This window comes from Pollachius pollachius, assembly GCF_949987615.1.
Source record: "Pollachius pollachius genome assembly, chromosome: 11".
NCBI classification, from domain to species: domain Eukaryota; kingdom Metazoa; phylum Chordata; class Actinopteri; order Gadiformes; family Gadidae; genus Pollachius; species Pollachius pollachius.
Genome location: NC_136944.1, coordinates 19305025 through 19323868, shown reverse-complemented (window position 1 = coordinate 19323868; position 18844 = coordinate 19305025). Strand labels below are relative to the sequence as shown.

At 45.7% G+C, this 18844-nt stretch overlaps 1 protein-coding gene across 1 annotated transcript; it reads left to right on the top strand.

Moving 5' to 3' along the window:
• Positions 1 to 8590: 8590 nt before the first annotated feature.
• On the top strand, positions 8591 to 18135 carry hs3st3b1a (heparan sulfate (glucosamine) 3-O-sulfotransferase 3B1a; the record flags this gene model as incomplete). Its single annotated transcript, XM_079745897.1, has 2 exons — positions 8591 to 9105; positions 17505 to 18135. 2 exons carry the CDS (start codon positions 8591 to 8593, stop codon positions 18133 to 18135), a joined length of 1146 nt encoding a protein of 381 aa, XP_079602023.1.
• Between the last annotated feature and the right edge of the window lie 709 nt (positions 18136 to 18844).

Genomic DNA, 18844 nt, shown 5'->3' with positions numbered 1-18844 from the left:
GTGGAGCGAGGGGTGGTGTGCATCTCGAGGCATCGCTTCCACCCTTCCCTTCCCGCCAGTCTCCTGGAACGGGGATGAAATTTCAATGGACTGTTACGATCTTGTGAAATGTGCATGCATTACGGGCTTTTATAGCGCAGCCCTGTGTTTATCTAATGCTAATAGCCATGGCCAGGCTTAGGAGTGGGAAAAACGAGCCCAGATTCATCAACGGCATGTGTGCTTTGGCTCTGCACGACTTTGTTACCCGTTGTTATTGTTGTGTCAGCACGTTAGCAAAAGTATTTGAGCACAGACATGTATTCCCAACTGGGGGTAAATCTACTTTTTCTCCACTTTAGAGTTTAAATATGAAAATTGCTTTTGGTTGAGCCTCAGGAAGCTTTCGTCAGCATTGGATAATCAGCGTCTGTTCTTGGATCCTGTCGACATTGCTCTCCAGGAATGCAGCCAGCGACCACGTCATGTTTTGGTGCGTTGGGCTTTTTCACTCCACTGCCCCTTCAGCCCTGGGCTGAACCCCAAGACGGGTCACTGCTGAGAGCTCTGTAATTTAACCCCCGCAGACAGCCTCTTATCGCGGTGTCTCATCTCCCACCTTAGGGGGAGCCTTGCCCCCCCCCCCGAAGACCCGCTCCGACTTCTCCTGAGACGTTTGCCACGGCCATTACAAACATGGCTGGAGAAGACGATACGATCGACAAGCCCGCTATACTTTGTGATAGATGAAGACGTCTTGGGGGGGGGGGAAACCGTCTCACATCAGACGGGGTAGCGGTGGGAAGTACTCTGTTTATTTGAACTGCCTCTTTATCCGTTTCACCGCCTCGGTCGGGGGAAACGGTTTGGCCCAGGTCTTTCAATCACAACAGAGAATCCATACGTTGGTCATGCACTCTTGGTTCAGGTTCCCCCAGGCTTGTGTTTGACCCTTTTGTTCTTGTGTTCTGTGTGTTAGAGCTGGGCTGCAAGTGGGCCGGTGGAATGTGTCTGTTCTTGTGCGCTGTTGATTAGGACATGGTGCAAACGGACCTATGGAATGTGTCTGTTCCTCAGCTGGCCTCGTCTGGTGGGGTCTGTGTCGACGGAGGTGGCCCAGGGCAGGGCCACACCATCACACAGCCTTGTCATTTAGGGCCCCTAGCCTGATCAAACGGGGCCCCTACTCTGACTGTGAGGACAGACCTGAGACCGGGGCCCTTGGTGGAGGGATCAAGGGCAACGTATGCACTCAAGCCATAGTGGGTAGTTGTGGAGTTATGTGCAGGAAGGGGCGGGACCTTTAAAGGTTATACCTTGATTGAGGAGGGAGGAGTCAGAGAGTCTGTCAATATGATACGCCAGAAAAAAAAAAGATGTTTTTCCAGATTATCTTGAGGGAATAGTGGTAATATTTATCCTCAGTGCTACATATCCTTTTGGAAAGGGGGTTTGACAGAAGAGTGAGAGGCAAGGAATGTTCCAAACAAAAGCAGCGGGCAAGCAGACTGGTCAAGTATTAGAATGTAATGTGTCTTTGGAGGACCTTCGCCCAGACTCAGTTTGGGTTTGAAATTTATCTTCGCCCCCGTCTGAGAATTCTGCTGACATGGACAAATTCTTTACTCGACAATAACTATGGTCTGAGAGTGAAACAAAGATCATATTATGGACCCAGAACACTATATTACGTTTTAAATATGCATTTTGGCAGTGTAAAGACATTTTTTATTTTTACTAAGATATTCCACACTTTTTGACCCCTACCAATTGTTCATAATTGTATCTAGTGGAACTGACTTGCTGTATATCATGGTGGTATCAGTACAAATAAAGTCTTCCACTGTTAATTTGCAATACTAATCATCTATAATCTTTGTTTCCCATAGCAAAGCAACATTCAAGATGAGAACTCCATTATATCACATTAATATATCCTAGTCAAAATCAGCAATAGGAAAGACCATGGATAGATTTTGTGCATTTTTGCATTCATCTCAACAGGTTACTTCTGAGAAACAACCATGTTGTTCAGTTTCACAGTGCTCCCTGTGTGAGTCCATGACATTTTCTTTCAGCTGTCAATTTCTAGAGTCGGAGTTCTAAGAAAAATGATATAGATAAACTTTATTTATTTATTTTCACATTGAGTATGCGCAACTTACCGAAGCTATAGTTCCTTTTTTACAAAACAAATTCAATTGAATGTGCATGCAGAGTTTTAAGAGTAAGTGCATGAAACCGCTCAAGTGTGTAAGGGAAATGTGCTGCAAAGCAATGCAAGGCATAGATGTCATGTCAAGGAAAAACGTTGTGAATTGAGCAATCATATGCACAGGTTAAAACAGCACTCGTCACACGAGCCACACAGTAGTTTATCTATTTTTCATTTCATTATTGCTCCAAAGAGACCCTGAGGAATAATATCTCAGACACAAATAATCACAGAATGATTCAGCAATGAGGAGCTCAAGTAAGTCTCAAGAGTTCAGAATGAGCAACAGATGAGGACGTATTTTTTTTCCTGTGGGTGGAAGGCACCAACAAAATATGGACTCCCAAAACTTGGCTCTGTATCCGATACCTCTGATCTGCCCGGGCCTTCCAGAGGTCACACGGTACATTTCAACATCCCAGAGGGACACACAACATTGCGAAGCTCTTTTGATGGTTGCACCTGTTCATCTCAGCATGAATAATGGCCTTCAAAGTTGACGAGAACCTTCTCCCCAGGGACCTCTTAGGTGTCTCAGACTTGGACTTGAGGGTATCTAGTTGCTACCGTTGCTTCGGAATGTCCACCATCACTTGTTTTAGTATCTAGTAATATATCAGTTAGCTTGGTCATAGAAAGTTGTGTATTTCAGTTTGGAGTATAATATTGGACTAATATGCAGCCCCTTTTACCCACCATTTGTTGATCACTACACTACGCTCCACGGCTCAATAACACCGCAAAACTGTTCCCACACTTGACATCTGCGCTGTTAACAACGTGCGAATGCATCTATTAAGGCAAACCAAATCTAAAAATGAATTAATGGGTGCGCCGAGATGAACTGTGAAAATAAGGATATTGTGATACCAACTTATTTTTACAGATGGTTCATAACACACCCCTATGTTCCGTCGCTCTTCTATAGCATGCATGCATGACGAAGGTAAAACAAGACGATGACAACATGCCGTCTAAGTCCTCTACCCGTCAAGCCTTTTGACTAAAGCACAGACGTCTCTCAGTCTTAAAACAGTCTCCAAGTCCTGAAACCTGTGGTGTGTATACAGTACCGGCCCCTCCAGGCAGCGTTGAACACCAGTCTCCTCGTCGACATTCCTCCGGAGGAACGGTGAGATGGTCGGGTCACACGACCTCTGCAGACATTGGTTCCAAAAATAGCGAATAAGAGGATGTGTTTATATGGAAATCTAAACAGTGGTGTTTCTCAAAGGCTGTGTTGATATATTGTCACAGGTGGTCTCGGAAAAGCAGTTAAACTCTGTAGTCTAAAACTCATTCTTTCTAGAGAATGTATTATGATGGATTTCTTTTAATTAGTAGCCCCAATTGAAATGGTATTAAAAGGAGTACAATGGATATTCAGGAATTAGAAATATGAGTGACAATTCAAATCTTTTGTGGATCATTGTGTACACCAGCCAAACAATGAGCTGCAAAATTGTCTGTGTCTACTTCATTCACAAGATACGCAACACTACAGCACTACCTGTGCCTCACACACACAGCCAGGAACATCTTGTCGTTTTTTGCCTCAAACCCTTCCAACCTGCTTAAAATTAGCGTAAGACTCTCCTGTACAAGATAAGTGTGACAATCCTCCCCGGAACCACAGCTTTATCCAAGCAGAAAGGATCAGACACACTTTAGCACAGCTCCAGAGAACTGCCCAAGAGATTTTCTGTACAATGTTCTGAGGAGTGGGAGGGCTTAGCCATGGGTCGGGGCAGTGAGTTGATCTGCCTCCTGGCTCTCTTAATACCCCCGTGTCCTTATGGTCGTTTAGCCGGCGTGCCTTTGCGTTTGTACGCTATGCCGTCGACACTGCTGCCGTTTAGCCGCTCAGAGCTTTGTTTGTGCTCAAGGAGGATGAGATCAGTCATCAATCCACTTTACTTCCTAATGGGCTCAGATCTCTGACATCTTGAGGCGGCTCCAGTGGCACTGACAGGCTGTCCACTGTGTGTGTGTGTGTGTGTGTGTGTGTGTGTGTGTGTGTGTGTCTGCGTGCGCGTGTTTGAGTTTGTGAATAAGTGAGTGTGAATGTGTGAGGGTATTTTATGAACCTGCATATGTTTTTGTTCAAAAAATGTCAATAGATAGACACACACACACACACACACACACACACACACACACACACACACACACAGACACACACACACACACACACACACACAGGAACGCCAACTCCTGCTAACTACAGTGAACTACATGTTCACTGTTACTATAGGTGGTTAATTGTATATACGTGATACAACGATTCCTGGGGCAATTGGCAAACCATTAGCAGGCCTGTCAGCGCTTACTTTAGCAGGTACATGCTGCGTGCTATACAAGCACAGAAGACATTAAGACTGAAGCTGTTTTTGCTCTCAGGGCAATGGAGCAGCAGATATCTCCACATGTGAACATATGTTCCAAATGCCATGAGTTTCTTATTATTCATTTGCTAAGGTTTATAAAAAAGACTAAAACGTATGAGTGGAACACGAAAATCAGCAAATTTACACATATGGGTAACCTTGTCTAGATCATGTAGCGTTAGCAGGAAGAGCTTGGCCATGCCTTCCTATTCCTTTAACGTATTGAAAAGCTTTTGTGTGTCTTGCCGTTGGTGGCCGTGTCAACTGCTCAGGGTGGAAGGACACTAAACATGGTGATTTTATCCAGGTGCTGCCATCAGACTGTCTGTGAGACACATCACCTGATCCAGGTGCTGCCATCAGACTGTTTGTGAGACACATCACCTGATCCAGGTGCTGTGATCTTATGAAGACAACCGCTCACTATTATGTTGCCACAGCAGCTCTTCAAAGTCTATGTTCAAAGATACAATCTGTATGAAGAGGTGTGAAGGTGTTTGTAGGTGTATGCATGAGTTTGTGTTTAGGTGTGCGCGGACGTGTGTGTGTGTGTGTGTGTGTGCGTGTGTGTGTGTGTGTGTGTGTGTGTGTGTGCGTGTGTGTGATTGATTGGGCACAAGAATATTTCTAAGTAGCCTTTATGTAAACATACGATTCACCCATGCCTAGGAACAACCTTATAATACATTAACGTGATATCTTGTCCCAAAAAACGTTCTCCCTGCAAATTTCTCGACACAATTCTTTTCTGCTGTTGACACAGGCTGGGCTTCAACGGTTTTGGGAAAATCTTGCAAGACCGTATTCAAAAAGCTTTACAAATTGTTGATATAATGAAGGGACTTTGCTCCTTTGTGTATTTTACGGGTTGATTTAAGACCTTACGACTGCCATTCAAACTAGTGGTGCCAAAGTCAATTGCTTCATATGCACTTTTGTTTGACTTTCAACTGACACACTGCTTTCTCAAACCCCTATTAACTCGAGTCCACCATGTCGCACTATTTCACCCCTAAGCCTAATTGCTTTTTGGTGTGTTTACGCAACGCCAATACTCAATTTAATGGGTACAAAAACTCACTAATAATTATGTGTTGAAAAAAAGATTACACTGTAAATCTAACACGTGTTGCATAGCTAATTAAATATTTTAAATTATATAGAATAAGCAATTTAATACGTTTCAGGAACGATATGCTGTAGGGAAAGAGAAGTTGACGTAGAATATGTTAAGGTGTTCGCGCTGTATTTAGAGGTCTCTGTTTCTGGCTCGTACAGAACAAAATGGAGTTAAAAGCTACAAGGTAAAAGTAAAGTTAGATATCCATACAGTACCCAGTTTTATGAAGTGTATTGTATTGTCAAATACATTTTCAAGAAAAAAACACAATCTTTCATGCCTGTATTTTTTTACAGACGAATAGCTGAACAAGACGTAAACATGTCACATGACAGGGGATGAACGGTTAATGGGGATAGGTCAAAGAAACTGAGGTGTTTATCCTTGTCAGCGTTATAGCACTTTGATAGGTCCGTGGTCGGCTGTTGTGTGAGGTGTGTGGTGTGTACAGCATACTGCCTCTCACGCAGGTACTAGGCAACATGGCACACGTTGCATTTGGAAGCTCGAACTGTGACAGCTGTCAATAATCCTGAAACCGTCTGAGACGGTCTAGGGACACAATGACCTATGACCCTGCATTAGGATAAAGGTTGAGCACCCATACACACACACACACACACACACACACACACACACACACACACACACACACACACACACACACACACACACACAAAGACATACTTAAACTAAAACATTTTGAGAGAGTTTATAATAAAAATTGAAGACATGCTTGTAAATATTTTTTTAACCAAACTCAAGTGGCCCAGAAACACGCAGGTCAGAGACACACTTCTTCAGACATTAATAAATGCTGAAGAAGAATTTTCCATTTAAAATAACAGGACATACCACTATGAGGTTTGTTTCACATTGAGTCATTTTTTATAGGCTACTCTAAGATGTTAAGAAAAAACAACAACAACAACAAGTGAGTCTACACCAGTGTTGGCAAAAGTACACTTATTCTGAACTCCAGCAAAAGCACAGATAATTGTGTAAAAAAAGACTTAAACTCCTTTCCTTAAACAAAAGTGGAAAAGTACAGGCTCTGAATTGTACTCAAAGTATAAAAGTAAAAAGTAGCCCTCTGACATTTCTACCGGCTGTTTCTGTACAAAGCTAACTAAACCTCACACCATATTAATATCATTTGAAGACTATCAAGTAAAGCCATTTCAAATTCCCCCAAAAAATATATAGGCCAATTTTAAAAAAATACATTAAAAAAAGTTTTCTGATCTCCAGGGATCTGATAGAGGTTTCTGGCTAGGGGTTTCCAGTGATCTGATTGGCTGGGGTTCCCAGCTATCTAATTGCCTCCAGCAATCGGACTACCGTGGGCTTTCGAGTGAAATTAATTTTTTAGAAGTATTGATTGACTACAGCTTAAGAAGTACTCAAGTAAAATTGCAAAGTATAGGCTCTTAAATTTAAGCATAACAGTGAAAAGTAGCCTTCTGACATTTTTACCTGCTGTTTCTGTGCAAAGCTCACTGAGCCCTCACGTCATACAATTAAATATAATGTGAAGACTTATAAAGTTAAACCTAACTTCAAATAGAATAAACAATATACTTAAAATATCAATATATTTAATGTAACTTTGCTCCAATGTTCAAATCATTTTTCAATGTCAGCAACAGAACTCGAAACATTTTGATCAAAGCGAGAACACAGCTCTAATTAAGCCTTCAACTATTTTGTCAGAAATCCCCTCATCTCTACAGGAGGACCAAAAAAATATTTTTAGGTTGGCACAAAAACACAATGGCATTCGCCAAGTTCTATCATTCTTAGAGCCGACAACTTCAAACATTTCTCTTAAATAAGGTCATAGATGGGGAATGTTTCATGCTCTGAATCTGCTCCGTCTGCAGTGTTTGCTGGTTCCCTTTCATCCATCCTAACCTACCGCAATACTAGTTGTCCCATGGACGCCATTTCTCCGCGGTGGACTGTGTGATATGCACCGAGGGACGCATCGAGGGGTCATATTTTCAATGTGTTATTGTCAAGTCCATCTATGTGGAAAATGGACTTGATGTTGGGAAGGCGCGTAATGATGCAACATTTTAAAAAGATTGATGATTCCCCTAAGATGCATTAAAAGTAAATGAACGATCTGTGTTTGGAAAATGTAAGGAGTAGGAAGCACAGATATTTGTGTTAAAGTGTAAGGATTAAAAGTATGAAGTTATCAGAAAAATAAATACTCAAGTTAAGTAGGCTGCAGATATCTGAAAACTGGACTTAAGTACAGTCACAAAGTAATTGTTACTTTGTTACTTACCACCTCTGGTCCAAACAGGATGTGCTGTTTTGTAACCAGACCACAGTGTAGGCCTACACACAGAACGGGGGTTTGTAGGGCTGAAATAATCTGATCTTAACACATTATGGTCTATGACACGAAAACAATTTTAACAATACAATGGCATTATATGGTAACGTTCTAAACCATTTGCTTACGGTTACTGTTCACGGCGTTAATGCTAAAAAAAAAAAAATCATAGTATTATACTCTACGCAGCTCAGCCCCAGAGCGAAGCTTGAAAAGCGCACGTTGCGTGCGTTTATCAAGCTGCGCTCTGGGGCTGTGCCATTGGTCCTCTCCGCCGTCAGTCTCCCGCCCCCCCTGGTTTGTAAGCACCGCGCAGATGAGCGCTCACACCCTGCCCGAACAAGTGATGGGGGAAGAGCGTGAACCTTGATGCACAGCTGAGTCATTTAAAAGGTGTCGTCCGAAAAATGAAAAACATCCATTCTTAACGTGGACATCTGCAAATTCGCGTGTATCCTAGATTTGTTTCGCCATGGAAGAGGACTAGAGGAACTTTGCCAAGATGCCCAAACGGAATATGGCTTTTTATTTCCGTAAGCCCTATGGAATATAGTCCGATTTTACACCATTTACATGTTGTGCCATCATCATCCAACGTGAAAAACAAACTATTTGTGATGTGCATCATGCTGTCACTCTGGGTGTACATGATCTACTGCTGTGTTGGTTACTGCACAACTATCCCAACTCCATCGTTGTCCGCCAGCACCACACGCTCGGAGGTGAGGGAAGGCGATGGTGAATTTGACAATCAGCTAGACAGCTCTCTGGGGGCTTCCAGGGACTTGCTGAACAACGAGAACGAGTTGGACAGCCGAGGAGACGACTGGGATGAGACGAGAGGCGAGGCGAAGGCGTCGCAGGGCGATAATGCCATGTCGGGTTTCTTCAATGAGTCGGAAAGTAAGAAGTTGCCCGGGGCGATTATCATCGGGGTGAAGAAGGGAGGAACGCGCGCTCTGCTGGAGTTCCTGCGCGTCCACCCGGACATCAGAGCGGTGGGCGCGGAGCCTCACTTCTTTGACCGCAACTACGACAAAGGGCTGGAGTGGTACAGGTGAATAACACGGCCAGTCTCCGCACGAGCGCCGATGGTGCGGCGTAATTTGTGTGTGATCTGTAGATTTCCTCTGTATTCGGTTCTCTGTCAAAAGATTTCGTTTATACAGGTTCAAATTGCCAAGCATCTAGACAACCCTTCGACTGTGCTTTTTTTTTGTTATAACCAAACCCTCATCTATCCACAATATTAGTAAAGTAAAACATATAAATCATTAATCCTTTATTTGGTGATCAAAAATGTTAGTTAGTCATATAGGCATAGTGCCTACTACTCCTTATTCTTAAATACAGATACTTGAGGTAGCCTATGTTTTAGCTTTATCACCTTTAATATAAAATAAATATATTGGTGCAATCATAATAAAACACACATAGCCTAGATGCATCACCACATTATGGACCAAAAGATAACTGAACATGGTAATTTGTGGAGATAAAAGATTCAACAGAGGATAATGATAATAATAATAATAGTAATAATAAATGCGATGGGATAAGGAAAGCTTTAGGGATTGGTTTCCCACATCAGGTGATACCAACATCCCATAAAACGCATTCTGTTGCGAGATACATGACATGCCCTTTAAACCTCTGGCATTGTTAACCTTAATTGTATTTGTCTCAGTTCTAGGGCCTTGTGAGGGTAAACACCATATAAATACTCTGTGCGGCGTTAGTCCAACTTTATTGTGACCTTGATCAACCCTTTAAATGAATTACAGCAAATCATCCTTAAATTATAGTAGAATTCCCATCTCATGCCAGCATCCCAGCTCTTTATCATTGTAGTTCCATGAACTAAGCTCGGAATACTTTGAATTGTTATGCATCCCTACTTGGAATTCTACATACGGTAGAAAATCCTAAATCTTGGCAAAAGAAGACAGAGAGGTCCATATTGATTTAATTGGATGTTGCTTTCAGAGTCCAAACAGACTCTCTGCAATGGGTTTCAACAGACATCAGTAATTTGCCTCTGAATGTCATCAGTCCTAATAGTCATTTCCTGATGTCATGTTCCAATGTCCTGAACTCTGAGGCCGTCACCAGTTGTATTTACAGAGTTACGCAAACTGTTCCTTTGACCTGGAGTTTTATTTATTAGTTTGCGAACAACACACTCCTAGTCCAGGAAGTTATTGATTTATTTATTTTGAACAGAAGTTCCTGGAATTTGTTTGCATGGGGGATATAAACAATTGTACTTAGGAGGCACATTAACTTCTTTCATAAACACAGTACAATAATTAAATACAAATGTTTGAAGTGTTTCCAGCCCTCCCCACCACAACAATGATGACAAAGTCAGTCGGGGATGTCAAAGGATTTAGAAACTGAGTTTCCGAATCTGCTCCATGAAGCCACAATAGAGTAAGTGAAGCATTGCTCAAAGACTTCTCGCTTAAGTTCCTCCAAGAATTTCCAGGAAGGTTTAGCCTCCAACATTTTGCATGAACTCTGAGAAGGAAGGGTCTCTTTTGTTCAAATCTACTGACTTAGAAAGAAAAAGATAATGAAACTAGTCTATCGGTTTGTGTGTCACCAAGTTCCGAGAAATTCCCCCGAAAAGTAAACAGACTTTTGCCCGCGCACACACACACATACACAAGTGGCTGACCAAAGTCATTGAAAGAAACTATAACGTATGCTGTTTCATCTGTACAGATTCAAACAGCATAAGCCTTTTTGCCGCCAGTGGAAAGACAACATGTTAAACATGTGTTTGTGCGTCAGGTGTGTGACAGCCCCATTAATGAAGTTGAGGTGGGAAATAAACGTTTCATCTGGAGATTTGTGAAGTGACGGCTACTTTCACTGGGTTGTTGACCTGGCTAATTAAAACAACTTAGCTTGCTAGAGGCCTAGCCTGAGAGCCACTCCTCCAGAGACAGTGACCCTGCAGCTAAGCTGGAGTACTGTGATTGGAATCTAAGCCCGGAGCTCCTTTACTGACCACGGTGGTTAGTTCATAAACACAGCCTTGGGAGTTCATGCCAGCATAAAACGAGCAGGCTATCAACCAAAAAGGAATTAAACCTGCAGTCTGCATTGTAGAAGAAGCCCACTATCACTTTAAAATGGCCCCTGGTCAAGTGTTTGTTTCTGTTTTGTTTTTGTTTATGGTGTTGTTGTGTTTTTCACAGACGTCACAGTTTAGAGCTATCAGTGTTATTAATCCGTTTATGACGTTGTACCTGTACGAAACAATATATTTATGGGAAACTTTCAGCCCATTATCATCCCCTGCAGTGCAAGAGGTTGAGAGAGTGATAAGCATGATAAGTGATAAGCTACAAGCACCAGGAGTGGGTCTCATTGACTCTACGGCCCCTGAAACGAACAGTAGCTAGCCAGCAGGCACAAGAGCAGCAGTAGAAGCAGACCTCAGCGTGGGCTTATCAACGGGTGTGATAAAAAACCAAGAAAGAGTTGTGAAGATAAACACTGTTCAGGCTCTCAGGAAAGAGGGCCACTTCAGGGGCCCTTCTGCCATTGGGGGACTCACAACATGAGAGAGAGAGAGAGAGAGAGAGAGAGAGAGAGAGAGAGAGAGAGAGAGAGAGAGACAAACAGAGTGAGAGAGAGAGGCTCCCCACAGCAGGGATGCCGGCCGTGAAATAGTGCGCTGTGACTCGCAGGCGAGAAAAAAAATAAGAGACGTCCACACGTACTCATGCAGAGCGCATGGAAGGCAACTCCCAAAGCTGTGGGAACCTCTGCCGTCCCTCGGCCCTTCCTCCCCACTACACCTACCTCGTGCTCAAGTCTCCCGGCACCACCACTTTATCTTACTTGACAATTTTACCGCTCCACCTGCTTTGTCCCTCGGTAGACACGTGTGATTTGCTAGCATTTGTTTTGCATCCTTGAATGTGTTGAAAAATAAATTAAAAGACAACACACAATGGGTGTTTTTCTTCGCATAACTCAATTAAGACGTCAGCGAGAACGGGCCCGCTTTAAAGCACGAGCACTTGTGGCGGATTACTGCGAGCCAGCGGCGGACAGAGGGCAGTAAATTTAAAGGCGCGTCTTTAGAAAGCGCAACAGTATTATGGTCTGGTGCTGAGAGCCAGGGGGGTGCCAGGGAACCCCTGAGGTCTGCATCAACCCTGATGATAAAGGAGCAGACAATTAGTGTGAAACATGTTTTCTCTGCCTTCACTTTGTATGCAAATGTGCACAGAAGGGTGAAAGTAGTCTTTGGCGAGGCACAGCTGGAGTCCGCCTCGACAGAGGATTGAATGGGACTCGGCCAAGGGAAGGACTCAAACTCTCAAAGGCTCGAGCTTTTGAGCCCTGGAAGTTGACTTTACAATCGCTTGACTTTCGCCCGGTGGAGACCGCTGCATTTCCCAAGAGTAGGTCTACATAAGTCCACCAGTGGCATTTTTTGTTTTGCTTACTCATCCCAAAAAAAAGAGGAAACAGAGGGATCTGATGCATTTTTTTTGTAGCAAGATAGCTCCGTAGCCCATTCTCATGTTAAGCTAACGTGCCAGTACACAGTTGGCTTAATACCAGCAGCGAGCATTTAAATTGTTCTAGTAGAGGCATCAAAGAAACCGTCCCTAACCCTTAAAAACAGACCGTATGAGCAGTACAGCCAAGAGCAGTTTGCATAAGGCTTCAAACGGTCTTAAGTTCAACTCCTCATTGTTCTAACATTAGATTGAGGCTGCCATTAATACTGGAGGGATTTCGGTAATAGTTTTCCATCCTCTGTTATGTTGAGGATTTAGTGGCCTTAACTCCCTGGCCATCAGCTGCAGGCTGTTTACAAAAACCAATGCACTTATTCCACGACACTGGAAACACTGGATATATGGAAACAACACACGCAGGAGTGCTGATGTTGTTCCATAATCTGTTGCGTCCCCCCCTGAACTTGTTGACTTGCCCGATGCCTTCGGTATTCTCTCGACAGCAGCGTGGTTCTTTTGAAAACGCTCCCATCCGCCTCAAACATCTCTCCGATTTCTGTCTCTTTGAAGTGCGGCTTGTTTTCACGGCTCTCAGCAGACACTCCAACATCCCCCTGGGGAGGAGGACTGACTATACAAGCGGTCGCACCTCCTCAAATAAGAAACATGACACACAAAGTTTTGAAGTAATAGTATTCACACATAGTCATTTATAGACTTGATAAGACCAATGCTTACACCCAACAAAATGTGTTTGGTGTAATCAGAACTGTTAAAAGAGCCATTTTCTATCACCGGCTCCTTGATGAAAAAAGGAAGATTAAGTCCATGCCTATCTTATAAACAACTGACAGCACAGATTGCTACGTGTAAATGCACGGCTGACAGTTGTGGGAGGCAAGCCAGCATGGCTCATGCACTGCAGTGGGACTCCTCCCCCTCCTCCTCCCCCCCTCCTCCTCCTCCCCCTCCTCCTCCCCCCCTCCTCCTCCTCCCCCTCCTACCCCCCTCCTACTCCTCCCGCCTCTACTCCTCAACCCCTCCTCCTCCTTCTCCTCCACCCTCTCCTTCTCCGCCTCCTCCTCCTCCAACCCCTCCTCCTCCTCCTTCTTCTCCTCCTCAGCCTCCTTCTCCTCCACCCCCTTCCCATCCTCCTCAGCTCCTATCCCTCCTCCTCCACCCCTCCTCCTCCTCCTCCTACCCCCCTCCTCCACCCCCTCCTCCTCCTCCTCCTCCCCCTCCTCCTCCTCCTCCTCCTCCCCCCCTCCTCCTCCCCCTCCTCCTCCTCCCCCCCCTCCTCCTCCTCCTCCTCCTCCCCCTCCTCCACCCCCTCCTCCTCCTCCTCCCCCTCCTCCTCCTCCTCCTCTTCCTCCTCCTCCTCCACCCCCTCCTCCTCCTCCTCCTCCTCCTTCTCCTCCTCCTCCTCCTCCTCCACCCCCTCCTCCTCCTCCTCCTCCCCCTCCTCCTCCCCCTCCCCCCCTCCTCCTCCTCCACCCCTCCTCCTCCTCCCCCTCCTCCTCCTCCTCCTCCCCCTCCTCCTCCTCTTCCTCCTCCTCCTCCTCCTCCACCCCCTCCTCCTCCTCCACCCCCTCCTCCTCCTCCTCCTCCTCCCCCCCTCCTCCTCCTCCTCCTCCTCCTCCTCCTCCTCCCCCGGTCTGTCTCCTGCGTCCCAGCCAGGTGGCCTTGAGCGGTGCATCTACAGACTGAGGCATCGCAGCCAGCAGGAGCAGACGCAGCATCTCTTAATAACTCAGTGTGTAAATATTGTTCACTCATATTTGCGGCTTGTTCGATATCTTGTCATTATTTAGCTATTCATCATGTTGCTTTATGTCTTTTGTGCACCGACCTCACCAGCTCACTTTGGTTGTATGTGTCAATACACTCATCATCATGCTGAACAGAAGAACCGAGCTCTCGCTGGGCTCCACCGTTCCTGTTCACCGAGGACAAATGCTTGCTGGAATAATCGGCATTCCAGTGAGAAGAGTTTGGGTGAGGGGGGTTATGAACACCCATGCAGACTTTCTTCAGTACATGATAAATGCCCCCCTCCCCCCACCCCACACACACAGTTTAATTTGTGTCTGGGATTTGTCTCACAGTAACTTGGTGAGATTATTTCTGAGTGGCTGCATACCAACACCACCTCCTCCTCATCTCCTCTGTGGCTTGGGAGAGGAGACAGATCCACTCCCACAGCAGCACCTCCTCACCAGGCCACTCCTCTGATAGAGGAGAGGGAGTGAGAGAGCTAGCGAGAGACTTACCCTGAGCAGTGCACAAGTCTCTCAGAGTGTTTAACCATGCCAGAGGGAGGGGGTGCTATGATAAACTGAATTATCTTCAGCATCATTCTGCAGAGATGCAAAGAGGTGCTCTAACTGCAGTGTTTCTTCCCGCCTCCGCAGTTGACTAATCAGGGAGTCCGTCGCTCAACGACCAATCACACATCTGTGGCAAACAGCAGACGGGTTGTAAATTCCCTACCTTTGAACCTGCTGTCTGATAGTGGCGTATATAAACAAGACCAAAGGGCTTCACTTCACCCTGCCTCCCCCCTTCGGCTCCTGTTGCATTACGGCATGCTTTATCTCCTTCTTCTGCAGTAAAGCACAGACGAGAACTAGATTCCGATGTCAAGTGACATCGGAATCTAGTTTTGATCGTCGCTCAGTCACGTCAATGATCCCCCAACTCTTACCAGCCGCCCTATTATCCAAGTGTTCCTCGCTCTCTGTACCTCTCTCTGTCCGCACTTCTCTGTCTTTCACTTTCTCGGCCTCTCCCTGTCAGCACCTCTCTGTCTCGCCCCCTCCCTCCCTCCATCTTCCCTTCTTGCACCCTCTGTATCTTGTCCTCGTACCTGCCCCCCCGTTCTGTGTGGGTCTCTCTATCTTCGGTGCAGTACTGCTCCCCTGTGAGGGAGCGGTGGAAAGATGTTTATTTTCCCTTTTGCCGTCATCATCACGTCGATTGTGTCATGTGGGGTGGATGAAAGATGATGAGATCGCTCAAATTAAGATACACCCATGTCTTCAGTGACGCAATTAAAATATCGACTCATGCGGCATGTTTCAGGGGGCTCCTGGGAATTGTTTTTAATTAAAGCGATGACATAAAGAAATTGCTATTTGCAGCTGAATGGATGTGATGTGGTCCGAAGTGCTGCTCTCTGGCTGTGCTGCCGACTTTGTGCTGTGTGCGTCTCCTGACAGCTCAATGATGGATAAAGATACGCTGAAACCCTATTGGTTCTGGCCCACATTGTTTATTGAGCAGAACAAATCGGGAAATAAAAACAGGGGGCTCCCCTACATCTGCCCACCGCAGGGCAGATCTCCCAAAGTCTGTACATGAGTACGTGTGGACGTCTCTTATTTTTTTCTCGCCTGCGAGTCAAAGCGCACTATTTCACGGCCGGCATCCCTGCTGTGGGGAGCCTCTCTCTCTCGCTGTTTGTCTCTCTCTCTCTCTCTCTCTCTCTCTCTCGTCCTCCCTCCCCCTTTTTCTCTTTCCTTCCTCCGTCTCTGGGAGGAACAAAGACCGCCTACGCTTGTGTTGGTGGAAAGTTTTTATTGGTAGTAAGTTGTTGTGTCTCTGGGGGGTCTTGAGACGAGACGCCCCCGGCACTGCTTCCGAGAGATACGGTAGTGGGGGGGGGGGGGGGGGGGAAGGGATGCTGATATAGTTGTTTATCTCTCCCCCTCTCTCTCTCTTCCCCCCCTCTCTCTCTCTCGAGCCAATTACCTTGATTGGCTTTGGTTTTTTTTCCAGCGGCTTATTCTCCAGGGAGAGGGAGAGTGGAGGAGAGAGTGAATGTGTGGAGCCGGCGCAGTCCTCAGAGAGGGCCTGCTTTAGATAGGAGGTACCTTTAGTCAGGTGATGAAAGTGAACGAGGAAGCGGGAGAGGGAGCTTCTTCTGCTTGTTGAGGCAGTAATGAGGCGTGGGGGGGGGTGACCCTCACTCTTAAGAAGCACAGAAGAAGAAGAAGAAGAAGCTGCTTCTCATTGATGGTCCTCACATTCTTCTGGTCTCTAAACCTAAGATGTGAGATGTTCTGCGTGTGAAGGAGTGAGAGTGAGATTAACTATTAATCATTGCCCATTAAAAACTTGTATTTTTTTGTACTCAGCCTTGTCGTGATCGTGAAATATACAAAACGTCTGTTGTTCTATTATACATATCTACGTCATGTACTAAGCTATTCATACAAGTACAAAGACATGTCAAGACAGCATGAGGGTCGTGGTAGGCTTTGTATATTGTGTGCGTATCGCCATAGCAGCAAAACAAATACAATCGATTTTTCAATTGTTTATTCCTTCATGCATTCATGCCAGCCTATACCAACAGCGTCATTTTCCTCCTCGGATCCCCTTGTGCATTCACTGCTTTCCTGTCGCTTAGCACAAGCCATCTCCCTCTCTCTATCCTTGTCCCTCTCTCTATCCCTCTCTCTATCCTTCTCCCTCTCTCTATCCCTCTCTCTATCCTTCTCCCTCTCTCTATCCCTCTCTCTATCCTTCTCCCTCTCTCTATCCCTCTCTCTATCCTCTCTCTCTCGGCAGGCATCCAAGCCAGTAAGACAGTTAACCAGGCTCAAATGTTCCAGTGTGTTTGGCTTACTCCTAATCCCCCTGGGCTCTCTAGCCATTATCCCGTCCGAGCTGCAGTTAACAAGCTATATTATGGCCGGGCAGAGCCATCCTCATCCGGAAACACAGCCTTGGCAGGAATGTCAGGATTAAAGAGTGTTCTTGTTCCTTGTCATTTTGCGCTGTACTCTCTTTGTTGTCTTTCTTAATGCATCATATCATGCATTAAAAAAATTACACAACAGGATATTCAACCGGTGAACCGTTTTTTCAGAAAGATCCCCATCATTTTGAGCAATAAAATATGGCTCCAAATTTGGCTGCACAGTTGACACCGTGACATAACTTCTTCATGTCCCCCCCTCCACAGGGACCTGATGCCCAAGACCCTGGGGGGCCAGCTGACCATGGAGAAGACCCCCAGCTACTTTGTGACCAAGGAGGTGCCGTCGCGCATTTACACCATGTCCAAGCACACCAAGCTCATCGTGGTGGTCCGGGACCCTGTTACGCGCGCCATCTCCGACTACACGCAGACGCGCTCCAAGAAGCCCGACATCCCCTCCTTCGAGAGCCTGGTGTTCAGAAACACCACCGCGAGCTCCGGTACCGCGGTGGTCGACGCCACCTGGAGCGCCGTCCAGATCGGCATGTACGCCAAACACCTGGAACACTGGCTGCAGTACTTCCCCGCCGAGCAGCTGCTGTTTGTCAGCGGCGAGCGGCTGATCAGCGACCCGTCCGGGGAGATGGCGCGCGTCCAGGACTTCCTGGGGCTGAGGCGGGTGGTCGACGACCGCCACTTCCACTTCAACGTGGCCAAGGGCTTCCCCTGCCTCAAGAGGCCCGAGGGCAACAGCAAGCCCCACTGCCTGGGTAAGACCAAGGGCCGGACACACCCCAACATCGCCGGCCGCGTGGTGCAGCGGCTGCGGGAGTTTTACCGGCCGTACAACAACAAGTTTTACCAAATGACGGGCCATGACTTTGGATGGGATTAGGATTTCATACGCACACACCACGCACACAATAGCGTGAGCGTGTGTGCGACTTATCGAAGTGTGTGATTATAGAAAAACGTATTGTGGCTCCTCCCCCTGTTTGTTTCTAATTGTAATTTTTTTGGGTGAGATATTGTTTATACATTCTATGTACAGTATTTAGTGTAATGTGTAAAAAGTACAAAAGTCTATTTTATGATAATTTATTTCTATGACGTTAACTCACTGAGATGCCTACCTGTGTTCGATTACAATCCACACAATTAACACATTCCAGTTTCAATCCTCGTGCATCACATCCACTTTTCTTTTATCTGTAATTACCTTACATTCGTGTTAGTCTTTGCAGGACGTAGCATACAATTGAGAAACACGTTTTTCTTAAAAGCACAGCAATCTGTTACGGGTATTGTACGCAGAATCTGTCATCGGTACAAAAAATTTAGGACATTCTATCCTACAGATCTCCCTTCCTCCCAAACGCTACTTTCTTTCATTTCCCCGAGATCTAAACTAAATCCAACTTTACAAGCGTCCGGTTAATATCCTCTTAACATTTGCCTGACCTCTCCCTCCCCAAAGCTCTATATGTCCACTTAGTGTAGTGGGGGTAGGAGGGAGGGAGGGGGTCGATAGGGAGTCCCAGCTGATCCAGCGGATCAATACAGTAATAGCTCCTCATCACGTCAATTAGACCTGAGCGATTACA